At 40.0% G+C, this 24,288-nt stretch overlaps 1 protein-coding gene across 19 annotated transcripts in view; it reads right to left on the bottom strand.

The window, feature by feature from the left end:
* Positions 1-5,553: 5,553 nt before the first annotated feature.
* The window catches only part of NEK7 (NIMA related kinase 7), a 295,992-nt gene continuing 277,257 nt past the window's right edge, over positions 5,554-24,288 (bottom strand). For 18 of the 19 annotated variants that reach the window (XR_004480042.2, XR_004480041.2, XM_049703809.1 and 15 more), the window contains one exon: positions 5,554-8,555. Coding sequence is in view for 17 of the 19 variants with exons in the window: in XM_049703809.1 (XP_049559766.1) it covers positions 8,445-8,555 (111 nt within the window). In the remaining 2 variants the exon portion in view is untranslated. The remainder of the gene's footprint in view (positions 8,556-24,288) is intronic. The other variant, XM_049703785.1, reaches the window with a different exon arrangement.

Below are 24,288 nucleotides of genomic sequence, written 5' to 3'. Positions count from 1 at the left end.
GTGTTGAGGATTTTGGTATCTATGCTCATCAGTGCTATGGGCCTGTAATTTTCTTTTTGTGTGTGCTATATTTGTCTGGCTTTTGGTATCGGGGTGATGATGGCCTCATAGAATGAGTTAGGAAGTGTTCCTTCCTCTGGAATATTTTGGAAGATTTGTAGAAGGATATGTGTTAACTCTTCTCTAAATGTTTGGAAGAAATTCCCTGTGAAGCCATCCACTAGATTTTTGTTTGTTGGGACTTTTTAAATTACGGATTGAATTTCAGGAATGGTAATTGGTCAGTTCATATATTCCAGTTCTTCCTGCTTCAGTTTTGGGAGATTGTGCCTTTATAAAAATTTGTCTGTTTTCTCTAGGTTGTCCATTTTATTGGCAAATATTTGCTTTTAGTAATCTCTTAGGGTCCTTTGTATTTCTGTGATGTCAGTTGTAACTGTTTTTCATTTGGACATTTATTGATTTGGGCCCTCTCCTTTTTTTCCTGATGAGTCTGGCTAAGGATTCTGAATATTATTTATCTTTTCAAAGAACCCAGTTTTAGTTTCATTGATTTTTTTTTGTTTTTGTTTATTTAGGCTCTATTTCATTTATTTCTGCTCGGATAGTTATGATTTCTTTCCTCCTACTAAATTTGGGTTTTGTTAATTTTTCTCTAGTTAAGTTAGGTGTAAGGTTAGGTTATTTAAGATTTTCTTCTTCTTAGCTTGTATCACTAAAAACTCCCCTCTTAGAACAGCTTTTGCTGCGTCCCATAGGTTTTGGGTGGTTGTGATTTTGTTTTCATTTGTCTCAAGGGTTTTTTAAATAATTGATTTAATTGAAGTATAGTTGATTTACAATATTGTTACTTTTGCTGTACAGCAAAGTGATTCAGTTATACATTTATCATCTATCTGTCATCTATCATGTATCTATTCATTCTTTTTCATTTTCTTTTCCATTATGGTTTATCACAGGATATTGAATAGAGTTCCCTGTGCTAGACACTAGGACCTTGTTTTTTATCCATTCTATGTATAATAGTTTGCATCTGCTAATCCCAAACTCAACAAGTTTTCTTGTTTCTGGTGTCCACCCCTGGTGGGTGAGACTGTTCTAGAGCCTGGAGCCTACAGGCTGTTGGATGGGGCCAGATCTTGTTGCTCTTGGCTCAGGCAAAATGTCTGCCTCTCATAAGAGTTTCAAGTAGATGAATACTCCCTTATATGTCTACTACCAGCTTTTATGACCCCAGAGAGAGCCACAGCCGCTCCCCGCCTCCCTAGGAGACCCTCCAAGACCAGCAGGTATGTCTGGTACAGGGTCCTATGAAGTCACTGCTTTTGCCCTTGGTCCCAGTGTATGCGAGTTCTTGTGTGAGCCCTTTAAGAGTGCATCTCTGTTTCCCCTGCCTTGTGAGCTCCTGCGGGCATGCCCCACTGGCCTTCAAAGCCAGATGCTCTGAGGACTCCTCCTCCTGATGCCAGACCCCTAGGCTGTGGGGCTTAGAGCTCTCACTCCTGTGGGAGAACTTCTGCAATATAATTATTCTCCAGTTTGTGGTTGCCCTCCCCACCCCATGTTATGGAATTTGATTGTATCTGACACAGTGCTCCTCTTGCTGTGTCATTGTGGTTCCTTCTTTATGTCTTTGGTTATAGAATCTTTTTTGGTAGGTTCCAGTCTTTTTAATCGATGGTTGTTCAGCAGTTAGGTGTGATTTTGGTGTGCTTGTCCGAAGAGGTGAGCGTAAGGTCCTTCTACTCTGCCATTTACCCAGATTTGTTTAAATGATCACAATTCCCACTGCCAACAACAATCAAAAGAGTGCATTTTCTGCATCTTCTCCAGCATCCGATGTCATCACTTTTCGTGTGTACTGATTTCTTTTGCTATTGACTATTAATTGAATTTATTCTACTGTGAATTGTCTGTTTTATATCTTTTGGTCTTTTTTCTCCTATTTTCTTGTATTTTTACTTATCAATTTTACTAATCAATCTGAGGATATTTACCTATATGTGATTCCTAGTTTATCATTTGTATTTTGATTTTGTTTGTGGTATATGTTACCATATGATATCCACTGCCAATTATTTATGTGGTCAAAAATACAGCTATTATTTCTTTTTAGTTTCCTATCTAGATTACACAGGTCACCTACTCCCATGGTGTTATGCATTCTCCTAATTTATCTTTATTCCTTTCTTTCCCCCTTCCTTCCTTGTTTTAATTTAGATCATTAATTTATCTGGTATTTACTTTTCTGTATAGTGTGAGTTAGAAATCTGTTTGTTTTCATCTAGTGCCCTTAAGAAAACATACATTACCATAAACGTCATTCTCTCTCATATATTAAGGTCCCACAATACTTTATGATTGACCTTTATATTTCATTCCACCACTGTTCATCGATTCCTCTGCCAATACTATACTGCTTTAAGTAAAGTAGCTTTATGGTAGGTTTCTTTTTTTTTTTTTTTTTTGCTGTACGCGGGCCTCTCACTGTTGTGGCCTCTCCCGTTGCGGAGCACAGGCTCTGGACGCGCAGGCTCAGCGGCCATGGCTCACGGGCCTAGCCGCTCCGCGGCATGTGGGATCTTCCCAGACCGGGGTACGAACGCGTGTACCCTGCATCGGCAGGTGGCCTCTCAACCACTGCGCCACCAGGGAAGCCCTATGGTAGGTTTTAATATGTAATAAGTTCAGTCTTTTTATTTTTAAAAAAGTTTTAGGCTCTTTTTATATATTTATTTTTCCATATGAACTTTGACATCATTTTATCTGGTTGCAAGAAATTATGAGATTTGGATCAACAATCCATTACTAACAAACATTATATAGTACTTGATATTTAACTTTCGCATCCAAAACACGGCCTCTTTCTCTATTCTGGGTTTTCTTTGTGTTCTTAAACAAGATTTTATGATTTCTTTCATATAGGTCTTATACGTTTTTCAATTATTTCTAGTTACCTTATAATTCTTAGCTATCATAAACTCTTTTCCTGTTTATATTACCAAGTTCTTGTTGCAAATATAGGGAAAATATACACCTGCAAACTCACCATGCATCCCTCCACCCTGCCTCACCCCCCTCATCTTTCGCTTCTTGGACAGCCAAGCTTCTTCCCATCTGAAGCTTCCCAGGCATTCTTCTTCTGCCTTCCAGGATCTTCCCCTTGTCTGTTCTTGGACTGACTCCTTCTCATGCTTTAGGTCTGGACTTAAGTGTCACCTCCGCAGTGTCTCTTTTCCTCCATAGGAAATTTCCTCATCACAACTTGCATTTACATACTTTCATAGACGTACTTGGACTTGATTTTAAATCCATGGAAACAGAGACATTTGCTCAAGACTGTATTGTGGATCTGGTATATGGGGATGCCCAGTGAACACTGGTGGGGTTAGTGGATCAATTCTGTGATCTCGTTCTTTTTTATCACCTCTGCACTCCTGATCTAATATTTTCAGTTTCTTCACTTGCTACTTCTCTTAACCTCTTAACCATCATTTAATCTTTAAAATTGAGCTACTACTACGCCTGGTTACCATCTACTTCTTCTCCATATGCCACATCTTTTCTGTTTTTACCCCCAACTTGTTTTCCACTCTTCTCCTAGTGAATCGTCCACTTTGAACATCACCATGACTTCCGCATTAAGTCCAGGGTCCCAATCTTAATCCTTATTATCCTAATTTCTTTGTAACTTCTGGCAGCTGATAACTTCATGTTTTTCTTCTGGTTTACCTTCTGTTTTTGATTCTTTTACGTCCTTACTTGTCCTTCCTTCCCTGACTGCTGCCGTTTTTGCACAATCCCCTGGAGTACTCAGCTCCACTTCTGACACTGTAAGCACTATACTATTAATTCAAGAAGAATAAACTGTGTGACTACCACGAGGGGAGCACCGTGTTAAGCGTATACCACCACACTGAACAGCACAGGAAGCATCTGTCCTCCTGGAGCTTAGGGTCTAGCAGATTACAAATTAACCAAGAGTCACACAAGTGATCATTTGGGTGCAGTGGGGTCAGCACCAAAGGAAAAGTATAGGATGAGTGGCTCCTGGAAAAGTTCATTTGATGTCAGCCATGGAAGAGTAGGAGGATTCTTGTGGCCAAAGGGGAAGAGCTATTTAAGCTGTACTAGCCCTAAGGTGAGAAAGAACTTGGGGCTCTTGGAAAATCAGTCCTGTGGGCCTAGAATGGAGAGAATTAGGCAAAAGTAGATGAAGACTGGGGTCAGAAAAGATGCATATGGTGTAACAACAGCTCCGTTTAGCAAGCACTCGCTTGGTGCCAGGCATTGCACTTAGCCCTTTATAAAATGTATTGCAATTTAATTCTCTTGTAGTGTTTACGAATTTACATCGCTACTTTATACTTGAGAAAGTGAGGATTAGAGAAATAATGTATGAACAGGATTATGCTTCTGGGAGTGAAAAAAATTATTTTCTATGCATTGTAATATTTGCAATGAAAATAATTTACTCAAAACCCCTGGTTACAAATATTAACTTTCAGGTTCTCTTTTACTCTACTTTTCTCTCTTAAGGATTAAAATTAGAGACCCAAGTGAACAATGAAATGGGTGTGTAAGAAGACCAGAAAGAAACTCCCTCAGAGAAACCCCTCAATTGAAATAAACTTCACAAACATCCCCATATTTCTCTGAAAAACAATCTGAGGAGGCTGTTTTAATTCTTCATTAATTGCATCTGGAACCCACGTTATTAAAAATAGATAATGTAACAGCTCCACAGATATTTTCTGGTAAGGTTTTGTGGCAGCAATCTTTGTCAGTATGTCAACATTTTGATTTTAAAGTTCGGTAGTGCAGTAGTTTGGTGGTAAAGATAGCTGCACCAACTAATAATCCATGTAAACATAGATGCCTGGTACTGACTTTTCTAATTAACAAACATACTTTTGAAATAAAATTTCAAATAGTCCAACAGTATCTTGAACCTAAAATTTCCTATTACTTACAATCACACATGCACACACACAGTGAGGCTGCAGGTTCCTTACTATCTGTCCTAGGTTATAAAATGAGCTATACTTCACCACAAGCTACTGGGAATGTGATCCTGATGTGTAAGGTATACCCCTCGCTCTACTACCAGCCTGGCAGATTTTACCCCATTAGGATCTTTCGGCCTCCAAGTCTCCAGGCATGGTAGCAATTGTCACTTCCTATGTGAAAAGATCATTCCAACTATCTGTAATATTATTAGGGGTATACTACAGTGATAGGAATAGAATCTGTTGCCTGAGTTTTAGACACCTTTTATAATTTTAAGAAACTTTTCTTACTCAAAGACACTAAATGATGTACCAAAGAGAGCAGGGACAGGTGAAGATGTGCCTTCATTTAATGCATATTTAAAAGCCTACTGCTTAGGGTCTGTCAGCCCTCCACTATCACCACCCCCAACTGTTTTAATTCTCAGGCTTCTCCAAAATGATAGAGTTATGGAAATGAATAAGAACTGCTTCTGTAGATTAAGTGTTAAGTGAAATAAACAATGGTAGACTTTAGAGGAAAAAAATCATAGATACATAAAAATTTTTACTGTACTTAATTTTTAATTTATATTAGGATATTATACAATTTTCAAAGCTAACAACAGAGTCTTTTTAGTATGTGTATTGGTAGCATAACAAAATAAAAGTACTTCACAAAAGAAGTCCATATTACAGTACTATTGAAATAGGAGGCATATGATAATTATGCATTCGTGGGTTATAAACATAATACATTCATTTTAAAGAAAAAACATTTAATATGAATAACATTTTGGTTAAAATAAATATGCAAATGTTAACAGTAACACCTGAAGTGTATATTGATACAAGAATGGTGTTGTGTAATAGACACTATGTAGAATGGTAAGCGGTCATGAAGTGGCTGTCCTGTCTTACTAAATTCACAATCATTGCACATTGCTGAACGCTTTATTTATACAGGGATACGCTTCATCTACCATTCCTAAACCTCAGCACATGAAACAAAGTCACCCCATGTTGTGTCCTGGGGAACTGGTACCAAAGTCTAAAATAAGGGTTAGAATCAGATGTACCTTTCATTTTACTGTTCCTCATCAACTCAAATGTTTTACTTAATCAATACAAAATTTACTTATAAACAGAAATACAAAGAGAACATTTTATAGGTGATTATAAAAATTAATCATCTTCATAATTCTTTGAAATGATCCCGTTCAAAATTAAAATTTGTTATGTGCAGTGGTTTCTGCAAGAAAAATATGAACACTTAGATAAGGATACAATGTCCAAAACAAAAAGTTTCCATATGTAGAAAACAATAATGGACTTCCCTGATCAATAAGTTCTTCCCAACTATCTCCTTCCAGCAGATAGATTCACTTAAAAGTTTAAATCTCTGCTTAAAAGTCCTGTGAGGCGTTAAGCTGATGGTTTTTAGATCCATGTATCTTTAAAGATCACAAGAAAAAGGAGTGTATCTGTTCCAACTAGAGAACATTTCACCTCCATGAATCATATTACATTAAAATGAACATGACACTAACGGTCAACAGAAACAATTCCCTTCGTCACTCTGGAGAGGAGGGTGCGGGCGTCCAATGCGGTCAAAGTCACCAGAATCTGGGAGAAACAGCATGCCCGGCCCTCACATACAGAATGACCACCTCTCCTGTGTCTGTCCCGGGATAAAATTACCCTCCATTCAGAAATGATTAAGATACTGTAGCTGACTAAATTTAGAAAAAAAGTTTACACTTTTGTCCTTTGTACATTTTTAAAGTTTACAAATGACTTGGACGTATTCAAATGATTTTAAGAAAAAATACTTCTGTGGAAAAAATAAAACTAGCAGTCATATGGGCTAAAGGTAGGTGTTCTCTGAGCATGAGGGTTTCCTGTTGGCAGGATTATTGTCCCAAGGTTACATGGTGGCATGGGCGTCCTTAGGCAGTGACTGCCACGCAGGCTTTTGGCTTCACAACTCTGGGAGGAGCTGGTCACCACTAACATGAAGGCATTCAGGGAAAACATCTCCATGACAGCATTTACTAAACTCTGCCCATTTCCTTAAACTAAACAAAGTGTTACCACCTCTGTTATCTTTATGCATGAATACAGTACTTTGCCTAAAAGCTTCTCAATAGAAACGTTTAGCTCATAAAAATTCTGTTTGTGGTAGTGGCCAGTTTTCATTTCTTTAAACATATTCTAAAGTTACAACCTTGTCGGATAAATTGAAACAGTATCAACATTCACAGCTACAGTACAATGCACATCCCTCTTCCTAACAAGACACGGCACCGTGCATACACAGTGGCCCAAATTTTAAAAATTGAAAAAAAAAAATGTTTTCAATCCAGGAAAAGTGTTGGTATATCAAATATTTATTTTAAGGTTATTATGTTGTCAGAAAATCTGAAACATTAGTGGATAAAATGCATGTACAATATAAATAGGAAAGTAACTTGAATAAAAAAAATTTCTGAAGGGGATCAATCAGAACTTCAATAAAATCTATGAATAAAAACATATGCTTACACTATAGTGTACAATCATGAGTAGAGCATTTAAATTTATAAAGAAATTGAAAATAGTACTGCAGGATTATTCGAAGAATATTTTTCAAATGTACAAAGAACAGTAAAAACACACAGAAAAGCCTTGGGCAATGTGCAACTTGGAAAATTACTACCACGCCAGCCAAACAAATCCTTAACCACTTTTTAAATGGATTCATTTATACCATTTTAATGCAAGGAGAATTTCAAAGATATTAAAATAAAACAAAATAAAGCAGAAAACTCTTCAGTGTCTGACTCACATTTTATCCCCAAATCTTTTCACATTTAATAGTTGCATTTTGAATGTATAAGCTATTTTAAATCTATAAGAGTTTTAAAGGCTTCTCAAATAGTTCATATGTCTACATTTATCTTTAAGAATCCTATTTGAAAGCTACAATGCTAAGAACTAAAACACATACTTCAAACTTTTAAAAATAAAATAAGCACAAAAGTTCACAATTGGGTTCATCTCAAATGTCCATAAATGATTGGAGAGCAGCACACAAGGCACATGTTCAGATACCTTCCTCAGGCTGCACGTCTGTCCCAATGGGGCCAAGCTGAGCCGCCAACATTTGGCACTGAGAGTCTATCTGAACATGACTTATCAGCACAAAACTCAAAATAATTCTAAAAATCTTTAGCCATTAAAAACCATCATGTTCCATTTGCTCTCCTAACACGCAATCTGATTATTCCAAAGTCACTGGGGTTTGCAAGAAGGTGACTTAAATTGGTACAAAATGAAGCTTAGATGAAAACTGGTTAAGGATTCAAAGCACACTAGCTCTGAAATATTAGTCTTAACACCCAAGAACAGGGAGGTATGATTTGCACAGAAATACTTGAACTTGGGTTGCTTACATCCTCCACGCCGTCCATGCGCTCAGCTGCTGGCCATGCAGGCATGCATCCTCTTGGCCACGTCGTACACATACGTGATGTCTGGTCGCTTTTCTGGGTCTGGGTTGATGCACATGTTCACCAACTGCCGCAGCTGCAAAGACAGAAAAGACAACCTGCTTCAGGAAACCATTCTGGTCGGACAGTAACAAGGAACACACTTTGAACAGCTATAGACTTACAGGGTAAGTGTTCTAAATGTTTATTTGGCTGGAAATATATGTGACCGCTGTCAATGACTTTACAATTAGTGGAAGGATCTAAGAAGCATATTCATTGGTGAGTGTTAATGTCAAGCATGGAGCATTCTCCATAATCAGAGGCTTTACAATGATCTTATGATCTTTCAAAGAAGTTTAATCAGAAGACAGAAGTCATGAAAGACAGTAAGTTTTAAACTCTAAGTCTCCAAATTAACTGAAGATCTCTACACATTTATTTGAGCTAAAGTTTACTACAATAGCCTTGATTGTAAGTTTAAATTTTAATAGCTTACTACATATCTAAATTTATACAAGGAAATTAGGATAAATGGCTATCACATACATTTATCATAAACCAATTTATATATTTGCATATATATATAAAGTTTTTATTAGTTTTAAAGTAAAAGCACTCCTCCAAACTAAGAATAATAAAGGCAAACTAAGTAACAAATAGTATTCTAATTCTCAACTGTATGAAGAAGTATTTATATCCTCATTTTATAGATGAGAGGACTGAGGTTTACTTATTGGGTTGGCCAAAAGGTTCATTTGGTTTTTTGCGTAAGATGGCTCTAGTAGCACTTAGTTGTCTTTAACTTTATTCAAAACAATTTTGTTAGATTGTATGTGACACCTGTCATATTAGCGTGCATTTAAAAAAAGACTTATCAAAGTTGGTAAATTTTTGTGTAGCCATTTTAATATTGAAGATGGAAGAAAAAAAGCAACATTTTCAGCACATTTGTGACTGATTGAATGTGTCAAAAGTGGTCTGCGAGGTTTGGGGCTGGAGATTTCTTGCTGGATGATGCTCCACGGTCGGGTAGGCCAGTTGAAGTTGACAGTGATCAAATCAAGACACTAATTGAGAACAATCAACGTTATACCATGAGGGAGGATAGCCGACATACTCAAAATATCCAAATCAAGCACTGAAAATCATTTGCACCAGCTTGGCTATGTGAATTGCGTTGATGTTTGGGTTCCACATAGGTTAAGTGAAAAAAACCTTCTTGACAGTGTTTCCACATGCAATTCTCTACTTAAACGTAATGAAAACATACCATTTTTAAAACAAATTGTGACGGGCAATGAAAAGTGGATACTATACAACAATGTGGAATAGAAGAGATCATGGGGCAAGTGAAATGAAGCACCACCAACCACACCAAAGGCCAGTGTTTATCCAAAGAAGGTGATGTTGTGTATATGGTGGGATTGGAAGGGAGTCCTCTATTATGAGCTCCTTCTGGAAAACCAAATGATTAATTCCAACAAATACTGCTTCCAGTTAGACCAACTGAAAGCAGCACTCGACAGAAAGTGTCTGGAATTAGTCAAGAGAAAACACATAATCTTCCATCAGGATGACGCAAGACCACATGTTTCTTTGATGACCAGGCGAAAACTGTTACAGCTTGGCTGGAAAGTTCTGATTCATCCACCATATTCCCAGACATTGCACCTTCGGATTTCCATTTATTTCTGTCTTTACAAAATTCTCTTAATGGAAAAAAATTTCAATTCCCCAGAAGATTGTAAAAGGCACCTGGAACAGTTCTTTACTCAAAAAGATAAAAAGTTTTGGGAAGATGGAATTATGAAGTTGCCTGAAAAATGGCAGAAGGTAGTGGAACAAAAGGGTGAATACGTTGTTCAATAAAGTTGTTGGTGAAAATGAAAAATGTGCCTTTTATTTTTACTTAAAAACTGAAGGCACTTTTTGGAGAACCCAATACATCACAGAAAACACATTTTGACAAATTAAGAAAATATCCTTCCATCTGATCCTACAGCCAATGAGTGAAGGATATAGAATTATTCTTAATTCTATTGCCATAGTTTATGAAAACATGCGTCTTTGTAATCTGGTCTTTCCCAGATGACAAGCCGAAGCAAGAGGAAGAACCAGATTCTTTAGTATTTAAGTATGTCTTTGAAATTATTCAGATATTCTGAACACTTGCATTAACTCTTTCTCGCCAGTATAACAGCACATAAATTATCAAATCACTGTAATTTCTTCACAGTCCTCAACGTCCACCATGAAGATTTTTTTCATCTGGAGGAAACAGAAGCTGGTGATAAAATCTGTGGGCTGAGTCTGTTAACAGTGCGATGAGGAAGTGAGAAAAGTCAGCTGGAAAGAAGGTGTGTGGAAGGAGGCCCCCAGGGGAGGGGAGAGGAGGGGAGGAGATGGATGGGGCTGTGGAAGCCGGGCTCGCTCAAGGCACCTGCAGCCCTGTGCCCTGAAGTAAGGCACTGTCTCCCAAGGTTTATTTCTTCATCTTTTCAAAAAGGAGGCTGGAGTAGATAACCTATAAGGATTCTTCTAGCTCTAGCCCCTAGGTTGTATGATTCTACCAGAATGAAGTTTAATGATACGACTTCGCATCTAGAAGTTCAACAACGCTGACAGTTAATGGTAGTCCCACTGAGAGGGTCTGAGGATTTCAATTTCTATTCTTTGCAGTGGTGCAGAGGATAGTATTCAACATTCTAAGGGGTATGGCCGTACACAAGGCATCTTACTATGGTGATCTAAGAGAGATTTAAATCAGAAAGAGGTTGGCATTTTACCCATTAAAATAAAAACAAATACACCCAGTTATACACAATATAGAAAACAGCAGGAAAACTATAACGATACTTATATTTAAAAAGACAATGTTTTCTAACACGTCACCTAATGGTCAGAAATTTTGTTTAGAGATGAAAATGATAAAAGAAGCAGAAAGGATACCTGTGGTACCAAAATTAATTCTATTTAACCAAGATACAAGCAGATGCAATAGCCATTTTTTGACTGAATGAAACTGCTGCACCCTTCAGGCTAGTCAAGAAACCTCACTTTTCCTGCACAGTAATTCAGAATAGGGTGAACTTTCCAACCTACTGTGGCAAATGCTTGGCCCTCACACGCTCCCGCCATGAGGACTGCAGCTGAAGGAGACAGGATCTCTGGCTCCCCGGGTGGAAGACGAGAGCCAGAAGTAATCGAAAGGGGAAGGGACCAAGAGTGAGGGAAATGGAGAGGTGGATGAGCATCGTAAGGACAGGCTTCACAGGGACACCAGGCAAAGCAGAAACCCCTCAGCAGATGGAGCCAGACAACCCACCATGTGCTTTTTCCTCCCCATTCATGTGGCTCAATCTCCTTCAGATACGTGGTTTATTTTCTCATAAAGACTTTTCTGGGGGGTGGAGACGAGATGGCAGAGTAGAAGGATGTAAGCTCACCTCGTCTTATGAAAACACCAAAATCACAACTGCTGAACAACCACTGAGGATAAAATTCTGGAACCTACCAAAAAAGATATCCTACATCCAAACACAAGGAAGAAGCTACAACAAGGCAGAAGGAGGGGCGCAATCGCAATAAAATCAAATCCCATACCCGCTAGGTGGGCAAGGCACAAACTGGAAATAATTATATCACAGAGGTTTTCCCAGAGGAGTGAAAGTTCTGAGCCCCACATCAGGCTCCCCAGCCTGGGTGTCTGGCAACGGGAGGAGGAACCCCCAGAGCATCTGGCTTTGAAGGCCAGTGGGGTTTGATTGCAGGAATTCCACAGGACTGGGGAAACAAACTCCACACTTGGAAGGCACACAGAAGGTCTCGTGAGCACCAGAACCGGGGGAAAAAGCAGTGACCTCATATGAGTCTGGGCCAGACCCACCTGCTGGTATTGGAGGGTCTCCTGCGAAGGTGGGGGGTGGCTTTGGCTCACTGTGGGGAAAAAGACACTGACAGCGGCAGTTCTGCCAAGTACTCATTGGCATGAGCACTCCTGAAGGCCACCATTTTCTCACCAAGACCTGGCTCCACCCAATAGCCTATAGGCTCCAGTGCTGGGATGCTTCAGGCCAAACGACCAACAGGGAGGGACCACAGCGCCACCCATCAGCAGAAAAGTCTTCCGGAGGCCACAGCTGCCTGCTAAACACACCCCTTGACATGGCCCTGCCCACCAGAGGGTAAAGACCAGGCTCCACCCACCAGCAGGCAGGAACCAGTCTCTCCCACAGGAAGCCTGCACAATCCTCTTAGATAGCCTCATCCACTCGGGGGGCAGACGGCAGAAACAAGAAGAACTATAACCCTGCAGCCTGCAGAATGGAAACTGCAATCACAGAAAGTAAGACAAAATGAGAAGGCAGTAGACTATATCCCAGAAAAAGGAACAAGATAGAACCCCGGAAGACAAACTCAGTGGAGATAGGAAATCAACCCAAAAAAGAATTCAGAGCAATGAGAGTAAAGATGATCCGAGATCTTGGAAAAGAACGGAGGCACAGATTGAGAAGATACAAGATATGTTTAACAAAGACCTACAAGAACTAAAGAAAAACAGAGATGAACAATAACTGAAATGAAAAATATGCTGGAAGGAAACAACAGCAGAGTAACTGAGGGAGAAGAACAGATAAGTAACCTGGAAAACAGAATGGTGGAAATCACTGCTGCAGAACAGAATAAGGAGAAAAGAATGAAAAGAAATGAAGACACTCTAAGAGACCTCTGGGACAACATTAAATGCACCAACATTCGCATTATAGGGGTCTCAGAAGGAGAAGAGAGAGAGAGAAAGGACCTGAGAAAATATCTGAAGAGCTTCTAGCTGAAAACTTCCCTAACATGGTAAAGGAAACAGTCACCCAAGTCCAGGAAGTGCAGAGTCCCAGGCAGGATGAACCCAAGGAGGAACATGCCAGGACACGCAGTAATCAAATTGACAAAAATTAAAGAAAAAAATATTAAAAGTAAGAAGGGAAAAGCAAAAAATAACATACAAGAGAACTCCCATAAGGTTATCAGCTGATTTTTCAACAGAAACTCTGCAGGCCAGAAAGGAGTGGCATGGTATATTTAAATTGATGAAAGGGAAGAACCTACAAAGAAGAATACTCTACTACCCAGCAAGGCTCTCATTCAGATTTGATAAAGAAATCAAAAGCTTTTAGACAAGCAAAAGCTAAGAGAATCCAACACCACCAGACCAGCTTTGCAACAAATGCTAAAGGAACTTCTCTAGGCGGAAAAGAAAAGGTCACAACTAGAAACAAGAATATTATGAATGGAAAAGCTCACCAGTAAAGGCAAACATACAGTAAAGGTAGGAAATCATCCACACAGAAATATATCAAAACCAGCAATCATGAGGAGGTACACATGCAGGATACTGGAAATGCATTTGAAATTAAAAGACAAGCAACTTAAAATAATCTGTTTATATAAAGACTGCTATATCAAAAGTTCATAGTAACCACAAAATAAAAATCTACAGTAGATACACACAAAAACAAAAAGGAATCCAAACACAACACTAAAGTTAGTCATCAAATTACAAAAGAAGAGAACAAAAGAGGAAGGGAAGAAAAAAGACCTACAAAACCAAACCCAAAACAATTAACAAAATGGCAATAAGGACATACATGTCAATAATTACCCTGAACATAAACAGATTAAACACTCCAACCAAAAGACACAGACTGGCTGAATGGATACAAAAATAAGACCCATATATATGCTGTCTACAAGAGACCCACGTCAGACCTAGGGACACATACAGACTGAAAAGTGAGGGGATGGAGAAAGGTATTCTATGCAAATGGAAATCAAAAGAAAGCTGGAGTAGCAATACTCATATCAGACAAAACAAACTTTAAAATAAAGACTGTTACAAGAGAGAAAGAAGGACACTACATAGTGATCAGGGGATCAATCCAAGAAGAAGATAGAACAATTGTAAATATATATGCACCCAACATCAGAGCACCTCAATATATAAGGCAAATACTAACACCCATAAAAGGGGAAATAGACAGTAACACAATAGTAGTGGGGGAATGTAATACTCCATCTTCATCAATGGACACATCTTCCAGACAGAAAATTAATAAGGAAACACAGGCCTTAAATGACACATTAGACCAGATGTAGTTACTTGATATTTATAGAGCATTCCATCCAAAAGCAGCAGAATACACATTCTTTTCAAGTGCGCATGGAACATTCTCCAGGATAGATCACATACTGGGCCACAAAATGAGCCTCAGTAAATTTAAGAAAACTGAAATCATATCACACGTCTTTTCAGAACACAATGCTATGAGATTAGAAATCAAATACAAGAAAAAAACTGTAAAAAACATAAACACGTGGAGGCTAAACATTATGCTACTAAACAACCACTGAAGAAATCAAAGAGGAAATCCAAAAATACCTAGAGACAAATGAAAATGAAAGCATGACAAATGAAAATGAAAGCATGAGGTAAAAGCAGTTCTAAGAGGGAAGTTTATAGCAATACAAGCTTACCTCAGGAAACAAGAAAAATCTCAAATAAACCACCTAAACTTACACCTAAAGCAACTAGAGAAAGAACAAACAAGACCCAAAGTTAGTAGGACAGAAATCATAAAAATCAGAGCAGAAATAAATGAAATAGAAACAAAACAATAGTGAAGATCAATGAAACTAAAAAGCTGGTTCTTTGAAAAGATAAACAAAATTGATAAACCTTTAGCCAGATTCATCAAGAAAAAAAGGGAGAGGGCTCAAATCAATAAAATTAGAAATGAAAAGGAAGTTACAACAGACACCACAGAAATAAAAAGGACTGTAAGAGACAACTAAAAGCAACTTTATGCCAATAAAATGTACAACCTAGAAGAAATGGACAAATTCTTAGCAAGGAATAATCTCCCAAGACTGAACCAGGAAGAAATTGAAAATATAAACAGACCAATCACAAGTACTGAAATTGAAACTGTGATTTAAAAACTCCCAATAAGCAAAAGTCCAGGACCAGATGGCTTCACAACCGAACAACGGAATTCTATCTAACACTTAGAGAAGAGTTACTACCTATCCTTCTGACACTATTCAAAAAATCTGCAGAGGAAGAAATACTTCTGAACTCTATGAGGCCATCATCACCCTGATACCAAAGTCAGACAAAGATATCACATAATAAGAAAATTCCAGGCCAGTATCACTGATGACCACAGATGCAAAAATCCTCAACAAAATACTAGCAAACCAATTCCAACAATACATTAAAAGGATCATACACCATGATCAGTGGGGGTATCCCAGGTATGCAAGGAACTTTCAAGGTCTGCATATCAATCCATGTGAATCAATCCATGTGAATCCATGATCAACCAACTGAAGAAGGAAAACCATATGATCCTCTCAATAGAGGCAGGAAAAGCTTTTGGTAAAAATCAACATCCATTTATGATAAAAACTCTCCAGAAAAGGGACATAAAGGGAACATACCTCAACATAATGAAGGTCGTATTTGGCAAAACCACAGCTAACATCATACTCAATGGAGAGAAGCTGAGAGCATTTCCCCTAAGATCAGGAACAAGACAAGGATGTCCACTCTTGCTCACCTCTTTTATTTAACATAGTTTTGGAAGTCTTAACCACAGCAATCAGAGCAGAAAAAGAAATAAAAGGAATCCAAACTGGAAAAGAAGGGGTAAAACTGGCACTGTCTGCAGATGACATGATAGTCTACATAGAAAATCCTAAAGATGTTAACAGAAAACTACTAGAGCTCATCAATGAATTCAGCAAAGTGGCAGAATACAAAATTAATACACAGAAATCTCTTGCATTGCTATACACTAACAACAAAAGATCCAAAAAAGAAACCCAGGAAACAGTCCCATTTACCAGCACATCAAAAACAATAAAATACCTAGGAATAAACCTACCTAAGGAGGCAAAAGACCTGTACTCTGAAAACTATAAGATGCTGATGAAAGAAATAGAAGATGACACAAACAGATGGAAAGATATATCATGTTCTTGGACTGGAAGAATCAATATTGTGAAAACGACTATGCTACACAAGGTAATCTACAGATTCAATCCAATCCCTATCAAATTACCAATGGCATTTTTCACAGAACTAGAACAAAAATTTTTAAAATTTGTATGGAGACACAAAAGACCCCAAATAGCCAAAACAATCCTGAGAAATAAAAAGGAGCTGGAGGAATCAGGCTCCCTGACTTCAGATTATACTACAAAGCTACAGTCATCAAAACAGTATGGTACTGGCACAAAAACAGAAATATCAATGGAACAGGACAGAAAGTCAAGTCTCAAGATAAACTCATGCACCTATGGTCACCTAATCTGTGACAAAGGAGGCAAGAATATACAATGGAGAAAAGATAGTCTCTTCAATAAGTGGTGCTGGGAAAACTGGACAGCTACATGTAAAAGAATGAAATTAGAACATTGTCTAACGCCACATAGAAAAATACACTCAAAATGGATCAAAGACCTAAATGTAAAACGAAATACTATAAAACTCTTAGAGCATAACATAGAGCACTCTCTGACATAAATTGCTGCAATATCTTTTTTGATGCTTCTCCCAGAGTAATGGAAATAAAAACAAAAATAAACAAATGGGATCTAATTAAACTCAAAAGCTTTTGCACAGCAAAGGAAACCATAAACAAAACGAAAAAAGAAAAACCCAGAATGGGAGAAAATATTTGTAAACAATGCGACTGACAAAGGATTAATCTCCAAAATTTACAAACAGCTCATGCAGCTCATTGTCAAAAGCAAAAAAACAAAAAGAACAACCCTATCAAAACATGGGCATAAGATATCTCCAAAGAAGACACACAGATGGCCAAGAGGCACATGAAAGGATGCTCAACATCACTAACATTAGAGAAATGCAAATCAAATGAGATATCACCTCACACTAGTCAGAATGGTCATCATCAAAAATCCTATAAACAATAAATGTGGGAGAGGGTGTGGAGAGAAGGGAACCCTCCTACACTGTTTCTGGGAATATAAACTGGTGCAGCCACCATGGAGAACGTTATGGAGGTTCTTTAAAAAACAAAAAATAGAGCTCCCATATGATCCAGAAATCCCACTCCTGGGCATATATCTGGAGAAAACCATAATTCAAAAAGATCCATGCACCCTAATGTTCACTGCAGCATTATTTGCAATAGCCAGGACGTGGAAGCAACCTAAATGTTCACTGACAAATCAATGGATAAAGAAGATGTGGTACATATATATACAATGTAATATTACTCACCCATAAAAAAATGAAATGATACTATCTGCAGCAACATGGATGGACCTGGAAATTATCATACTAAGGGAAGTAAGTCAGAGAAAAGACAAATATCATACGATATTGCTTATATGCAGAATCTAAGAAAAAATGATACAAATGAACTTATTTACAAAACAGAAACAGATTCACAGACTTAGAAAACTTATGGTTACTGTTGGGAATGGTGGGGGGAGGGATAAATTGGGAGTTTGGGATTGACATTAAAATGGATAACCAACAAGGACCTACCGTATAGCACAGGGAACTCTACTCAATATTCTGTGATACTGAGCGTGTGTCTCAAGACTATGAGACTCACGCTTCCTTGGCATCTGCACCTGAGCCACATCACCTGTTCTTTCAGCATCTGAAGAAGTGCTTTTTCTCTTCTCAATTCTGTCACTGGAATCTCTTCCAGAATCTGAACTTTGTACATCAGTAACTAGGACCCAGGTGGCTCTGAATATTTAATGAGTGAATGATGAGTCCGTTATTCTTCTAAATTGTCAATCTCTCCTCATCTGCTGATTCCTTCACCATAGTATGTAAGTACAGTTAAGTCTGTCCATGGAACTCCTCCTAACTGCTGCTGCACCTCATTTATTTGCTCTAAAACTAAACTCAAGGGTGACTAGAATCTGCACTCACTACCTCGAGTTCCTGAGCCCATGCAGCCACCTTTTTGGGCCCTCACCCCCAGCGGCACCACATTGCCCCACCCTGGCCGAGGTGGGCGGCGTGTGCAGACGCTACATCTAACGGCCCCCCGTGCCCTGGCTGCGAGTCCCTCCTCCCCTGGCTCCCTGACACCTTGCTGGTTCTCCTCCAGCTTCTCAGACTTTTCCTTCCAATTTTCTTTGTAGGTTTAAGGTTTGTCATCCTCTGACAATCCCTCCAGTGTTGGTGGGCCCCAAAGCGCTTTCCTTATCCCTTTTCCCTTTTCCCTCTGCCTTCTTATCCTGCGTCATCTTCATCTGTGCTGCAGCCACCGCCACGTGCCGAGGGTCACCAGACCTCCTCAGGGGCCCCATCCATGCACCCGCCCCACCACTGCCCTCTGAACACATCTACCCACACGGACTTTAACACCTCATGTGGAACGTGTTCAGAACTGAGATCTTATTCTTTTTCTCCCCAGACCAGTTTTTCCTGTCTTGGGCAGTGCCTCCCATTTCTGAAGCCAGAATCTGAAATTTGTACAGACCCTCATCACACTTCTGCCCCCCTGCCCAACAATCACCAGCCAAGTCCTACTGGCTGAGAAGACGCACTGTTCCTGTCACAGTCTCCACCACTACAGTACTGGAACACTCCTCCAGCTGACAGCTTGCTTCCTTTTACCAGCTTGGCCTTCTGCTCTGGACCCCTCATGATGATGCCTGATACAGCTTCCCACACACACTGATCATCCAGTAACACTCAATGGTTTAATTTTAAATCATTACCACTAGAAAGTGATGTCACGTGGGTTAAGGTCTATCTGAGTTCCAATCAAGAGAGACGAGTTACAGGGTTCTGACAGGGAACGGTGGTTACTGGGTGATAACAGGTGGTCCTCCAGAGTAGAGAAACTAACATCTCAGGTACTTTATTCAGGTACTCTGAGGCTGGTCTGACTTCCAACTGGTGAGCAGAGTGGTGAGATGCTTCAGCTTTGATCAAAAGTGTCAGCCTGACTTGCTGCTTGCTTTCCGTTAAGTAAATCAGCAGAATAGAACCTATCACTGCAGTTCCTTGTCAAGGAATACATAATGGTGTATTGAATATCCAAAGACTGGACTATTCAAAAAATTTGAACTCAGAGAGTATTGAGACGTGTGCTACACAGCTCCTATCAAACCTGCTAAGAGGATGAAAACTTAGAGAAGACCTGGTAAGGAATACAATTCATCCTTATAACTTTGGATAATCTATGATGTACCCTTTAATCAAATTAGGCCACCAGAAGGCTGCACACTGGGAGCACACTGGTTCATCCTGCTGCTAAATCACCTTTCCAAAACCATGCTTTAATGCTTGCCTTTGGCTTTTACCAAAAATCACTTAGGCATTTATTGTATAATTGCTGTGTAAGACAATGCCAGTATATTACTCACAGACCCTTACAGGAGATATTGCTATCATAATTTTTTTATATCAGGTTATGAATTTACAGTGACATGATGAATCATAAAAAAATGCCTCTAAGTTTTCTATCAGACAGTCAGACATTACATAATCAAAAACAAAGAATTATCTTAGTGATCTCCCTCAGTATTAGTCTTACATTTAAAAAAAGAAGTTCCTGCAAACCTCTGGAAGAAACTACCTTAAAAATCCTGAACAACTATACAACACTTTGAGATGATTCTAAGTACTACATTATTAACTATGTTCAAGGAAGACATATGTTCATTTAATCACTTTAAGAATTTTATATATATTCCTATATGTCGGGCTTTAATTTCTAATAATAATGTCAGGCAATCACTTGCTCAAAAAAATTTTGTGTTTAAATTGAGGGAATTAGCTTTCCATTTATTACTTCATAGAAATAACTCCAAAATCAGTAGATATTACATTAATAAAAATAAACAGGAGTAAATAAAAGAGACATTTCATGGTTTATGTTACCTCGAGAAAATTGTTTAGTTTGCATTACTTTACATGTGTTTGTAAAAACATGTACTTTGTTGTTGTTTTTAAATTGTTTTATAGGACAAGTTAAAAATAAAGGTCTTAATATGTAGGAGCCTTTACAAAAATCAGAGAAGAAATAACTGTAATTCAGATGTTTAAGGAACATTTAAAAAGCAACACAGGGCTTCCCTGGTGGTGCAGTGGTTAAGAATCTGCCTGCCAATGCAGGAGACACAGGTTAGAGCCCTGGTCCGGGAAAATCCCACATGCCGTGGAGCAACTAAGCCCGTGTGCCACAACTACTGAGCCTGCGCGCCACAACTACTGAGCCCATGTGTCACAACTACTGAAGCCTGCGTGCCTAGAGCCCGTGCTCCACAAGAGACGCCACTGCAATGAGAAGCCCGCACACCGCAACGAAGACCCAACGCAGCCAAAGATAGATTTTTAAAAAATTAAAAAATAAAAACAACACAAACATTTAAGGGAGGAAAAGCATATAACATAAAAATAAAATGAATTGTCTCCAACATTTCTAAAGGATTATGAAATCATAAGCCACATGGAAATTAATGAAGCAGAGAAAATGCAAATATATTCTGATCTATATATGTCTAAAGAAATGTCAAAGCATATAGGTTGGTACCAAAAATATTAAAAGAAGAGAGTGTTAACAGTCACTGTTGTCAGGGCGATAACCCACTTAAGCGTCAAATTCAGTTGCGTACAGGTGATGAAAACAGGGCTCTCTGTGCATCGTGGCGCAAGGTCACAGACACAACTCTCGATAGAGTAACAAAGACCCTGCTCTTGGTACTGCTTCTCTTCCACCCCATCCTAATCCCTCTGAGACCAATTATGGTATATCAGTCTCCCAAACACACCCAGTATCCATCTACACAAGGACACATTTTAGCACCCCAAAGTGGGTCTAATACATTAACACGCACTATGTTTCGAAGCTTCAGATGTTTATACAAAATGAGGCAGATCCAACGCATATGCCAAAGCGTCACTAGTGACTGACTTGGCGGGGAGGGAAGGGAAAAGAAAGCCCTCCTACACAGATACGTTACAAGGTAATGTTATGGCTCCGTTCCACAGAAAATCATACAGTGTCTTCTGAAAACTCTGAAACGTCTTTAGAAAGTCACAGGATGCGTAAAATATAGGGCACCACTTTGGATTCGTCTTCAAGGAGCGAGTCCCCAGTGTCACTTCAGAAGCATACGTGAACAAAGGGCCTGCTTAAATATATATATATATATATATATATATATATATATATATATATATATATATTTTTTTTTTTTTTTGCAGTACTGGGGCCTCTCACTGTTGTGGCCTCTCCTGTTGCGGAGCAAGGCTCCGGACGCGCAGGCTTAGTGGCCATGGCTCACAGGCCCAGCCGCTCCGTGGCATGTGGGATCTTCCCGGACCGGGACACGAACCCGTGTCCCCTGCATTGGCAGGCGGACTCTCAACCACTGAGCCACCAGGGAAGCCCTTAAATATATTTTTTAAACAAAAATGAAACATTTAAAGCTTAAAGATCTAATCTTATATGACAACTTTAAGTAAGGTGGTCAAGTGATATTATAAATGATGAGAGTTTCAAACTTACTAAAACCATTTTTAGGAAGGAAAATCAAATGTTATTAATAGTGTTTGAGGTTGACTTCCAGGAAGATGGCGGAAGAGTAAGACGCGGAGATCACCTTCCTCCCCACAGATACACCAGAAATACATCTACACGTGGAACAACTCCTACAGAGCATCTACTGAACGTTGGCAGAAGACCTCAGACCTCCCAAAAGGCAAGAAACCCCCCACGTACCTGGTTAGGGCAAAAGAAAAAAATAAACAGAGACAAAAGGATAGGGACGGGTCCTGCACCAGCGGGAGGGAGCTGTGAAGGAGGAAAAGTGTCCACACACTAGGAAGCCCCTTCGCGGGCGGAGATTGCGGGTGGCAGTGTGGGGGAGCTTCGGAGCCGCGGAGGAGAGCACAGCAACAGGGGTGCGGAAGGCAAAGCGGCGAGATTCCAGCGCTGAGGATCAGGGCCGACCAGCACTCACCAGCCAAGAGGGTTGTGTGCTCACCCGCCGGGGCGGGCAGGGCTGGGAGCTGAGGCTCCGGCTTCAGTCGGAGCGCCGGGAGAGGACTGGGGTTGTCGGCGTGAACACAGCCTGCAGGGCGTTAGTGCACCGCGGCTAGCCGGGAGGGAGTCCAGGGAAAAGTCTGGACCTGCCGAAGAGGCAAGGGACTTTTTCTTCCCTCTTTATTTCCTGGTGCGCGAGGAGAGAGGATTAAGAACTCTGCTTAAAGGAGCTCCAGAGACGGGCGCGAGCCGCGGCTAAAAGCGCGGACCCCAGAGACAGACATGAGATGCTAAGGCTGCTGCTGCCGCCACCAAGAAGCCTGTGTGCGAACACAGGTCACTTTCCACACCCCCCTTCCGGGGAGACTGTGCAGCCCGCCACTGCCAGGGTCCCGGGATCCAGGGACAACTCCCCCGGGAGAACGCACAGCATGCCTCAGGCTGCTGCAACGTCACGCAGGCCTCTGCCGCCGCAGGCCCGCCCCCGCACTCCGTGACCCTCCCTACCGCCACCCCCCCACCCCCCCGGCCTGAGTGAGCCAGAGCCTCCAAATCAGCTGCACCTTTAACCCCGTCCTGTCTGAGCAAAGAACAGACGCCCTCCAGCGACCTACACGCACAGGCGGGGCCAAATCCAAAGCTGAGCCCCTGGGAGGTGTGAGAACAAAGAAGAGAAAGGGAAATCTCTCCCAGCAGCCTCAGAAGCAGCGGATTAAAGCTCCACAATCAACTTGATGTACCCTGCATCTGTGGAATACCTGAATAGACAACGAATCATCCCAAATTAAGGAGCCGTGTGGATGAAAGGCTCTTGGTGCTGCAGCCAGGAGTTAGTGCTGTGCCTCTGAGGTGGGAGAGCCAACTTCAGGACACTGGTCCACAAGAGGCCTCCCAGCTGCACATAATATCAAACGGCGAAAATCTCCCAGAGATCTCCATCTCAACGCCAGCACCCAGCTTCACTCAACGACCAGCAAGCTACAGTGCTGGACATCCTATGCCAAACAACTAGCAAGACAGGAACACAACCCCACCCATTAGCAGAGAGGCTGCCCAAAATCATAATAAGTCTACAGACACCCTAAAACACACCACCAGACGTGGACCTGCCCACCAGAAAGACAAGATCCAGCCTCATCCACCAGAACACAGGCACTAGTACCCTCCACCAGGAAGGCTACACAACCCACTGAACCAACCTTAGCCACTGGGGACAGACACTAAAAACAACAGGAACTACGAACCTTCAGCCTGCAAAAAGGAGACCCCAAACACAGTAAGATAAGCAAAATGAAAAGACAGAAAAACACACAGCAGATGAAGGAGCAAGATAAAAACCCACCAGACCTAACAAATGAAGAGGAAATAGGCAGTCTACCTGAAAAAGAATTCAGAATAATGATAGTAAAGATGATCCAAAATCTTGGAAATAGAATAGACAAAATGCAAGAAACAGTTAACAAGGACCTAGAAGAACTAAAGATGAAACAAACAATGATGAACAACACAATAAATGAAAAATACTCTAGATGGGATCAATAGCAGAATAACTGAGGCAGAAGAACAGATAAGTGACCTGGAAGATAAGATAGTGGAAATAACTACTGCAGAGCAGAATAAAGAAAAAAGAATGAAAACTGAGGACAGTCTCAGAGACCTCTGGGACAACATTAAACGCACCAACATTCGAATTATAGGGGTTCCAGAAGAAGAAGAGAAAAAGGGACTGAGAAAATATTTGAAGAGATTATAGTTGAAAACTTCCCTAATATGGGAAAGGAA

Source organism: Orcinus orca, chromosome 1 (genome assembly GCF_937001465.1).
Source record: "Orcinus orca chromosome 1, mOrcOrc1.1, whole genome shotgun sequence".
Lineage (NCBI taxonomy): Eukaryota > Metazoa > Chordata > Mammalia > Artiodactyla > Delphinidae > Orcinus > Orcinus orca.
This window is presented reverse-complemented; position numbering and strand designations above follow the sequence as displayed.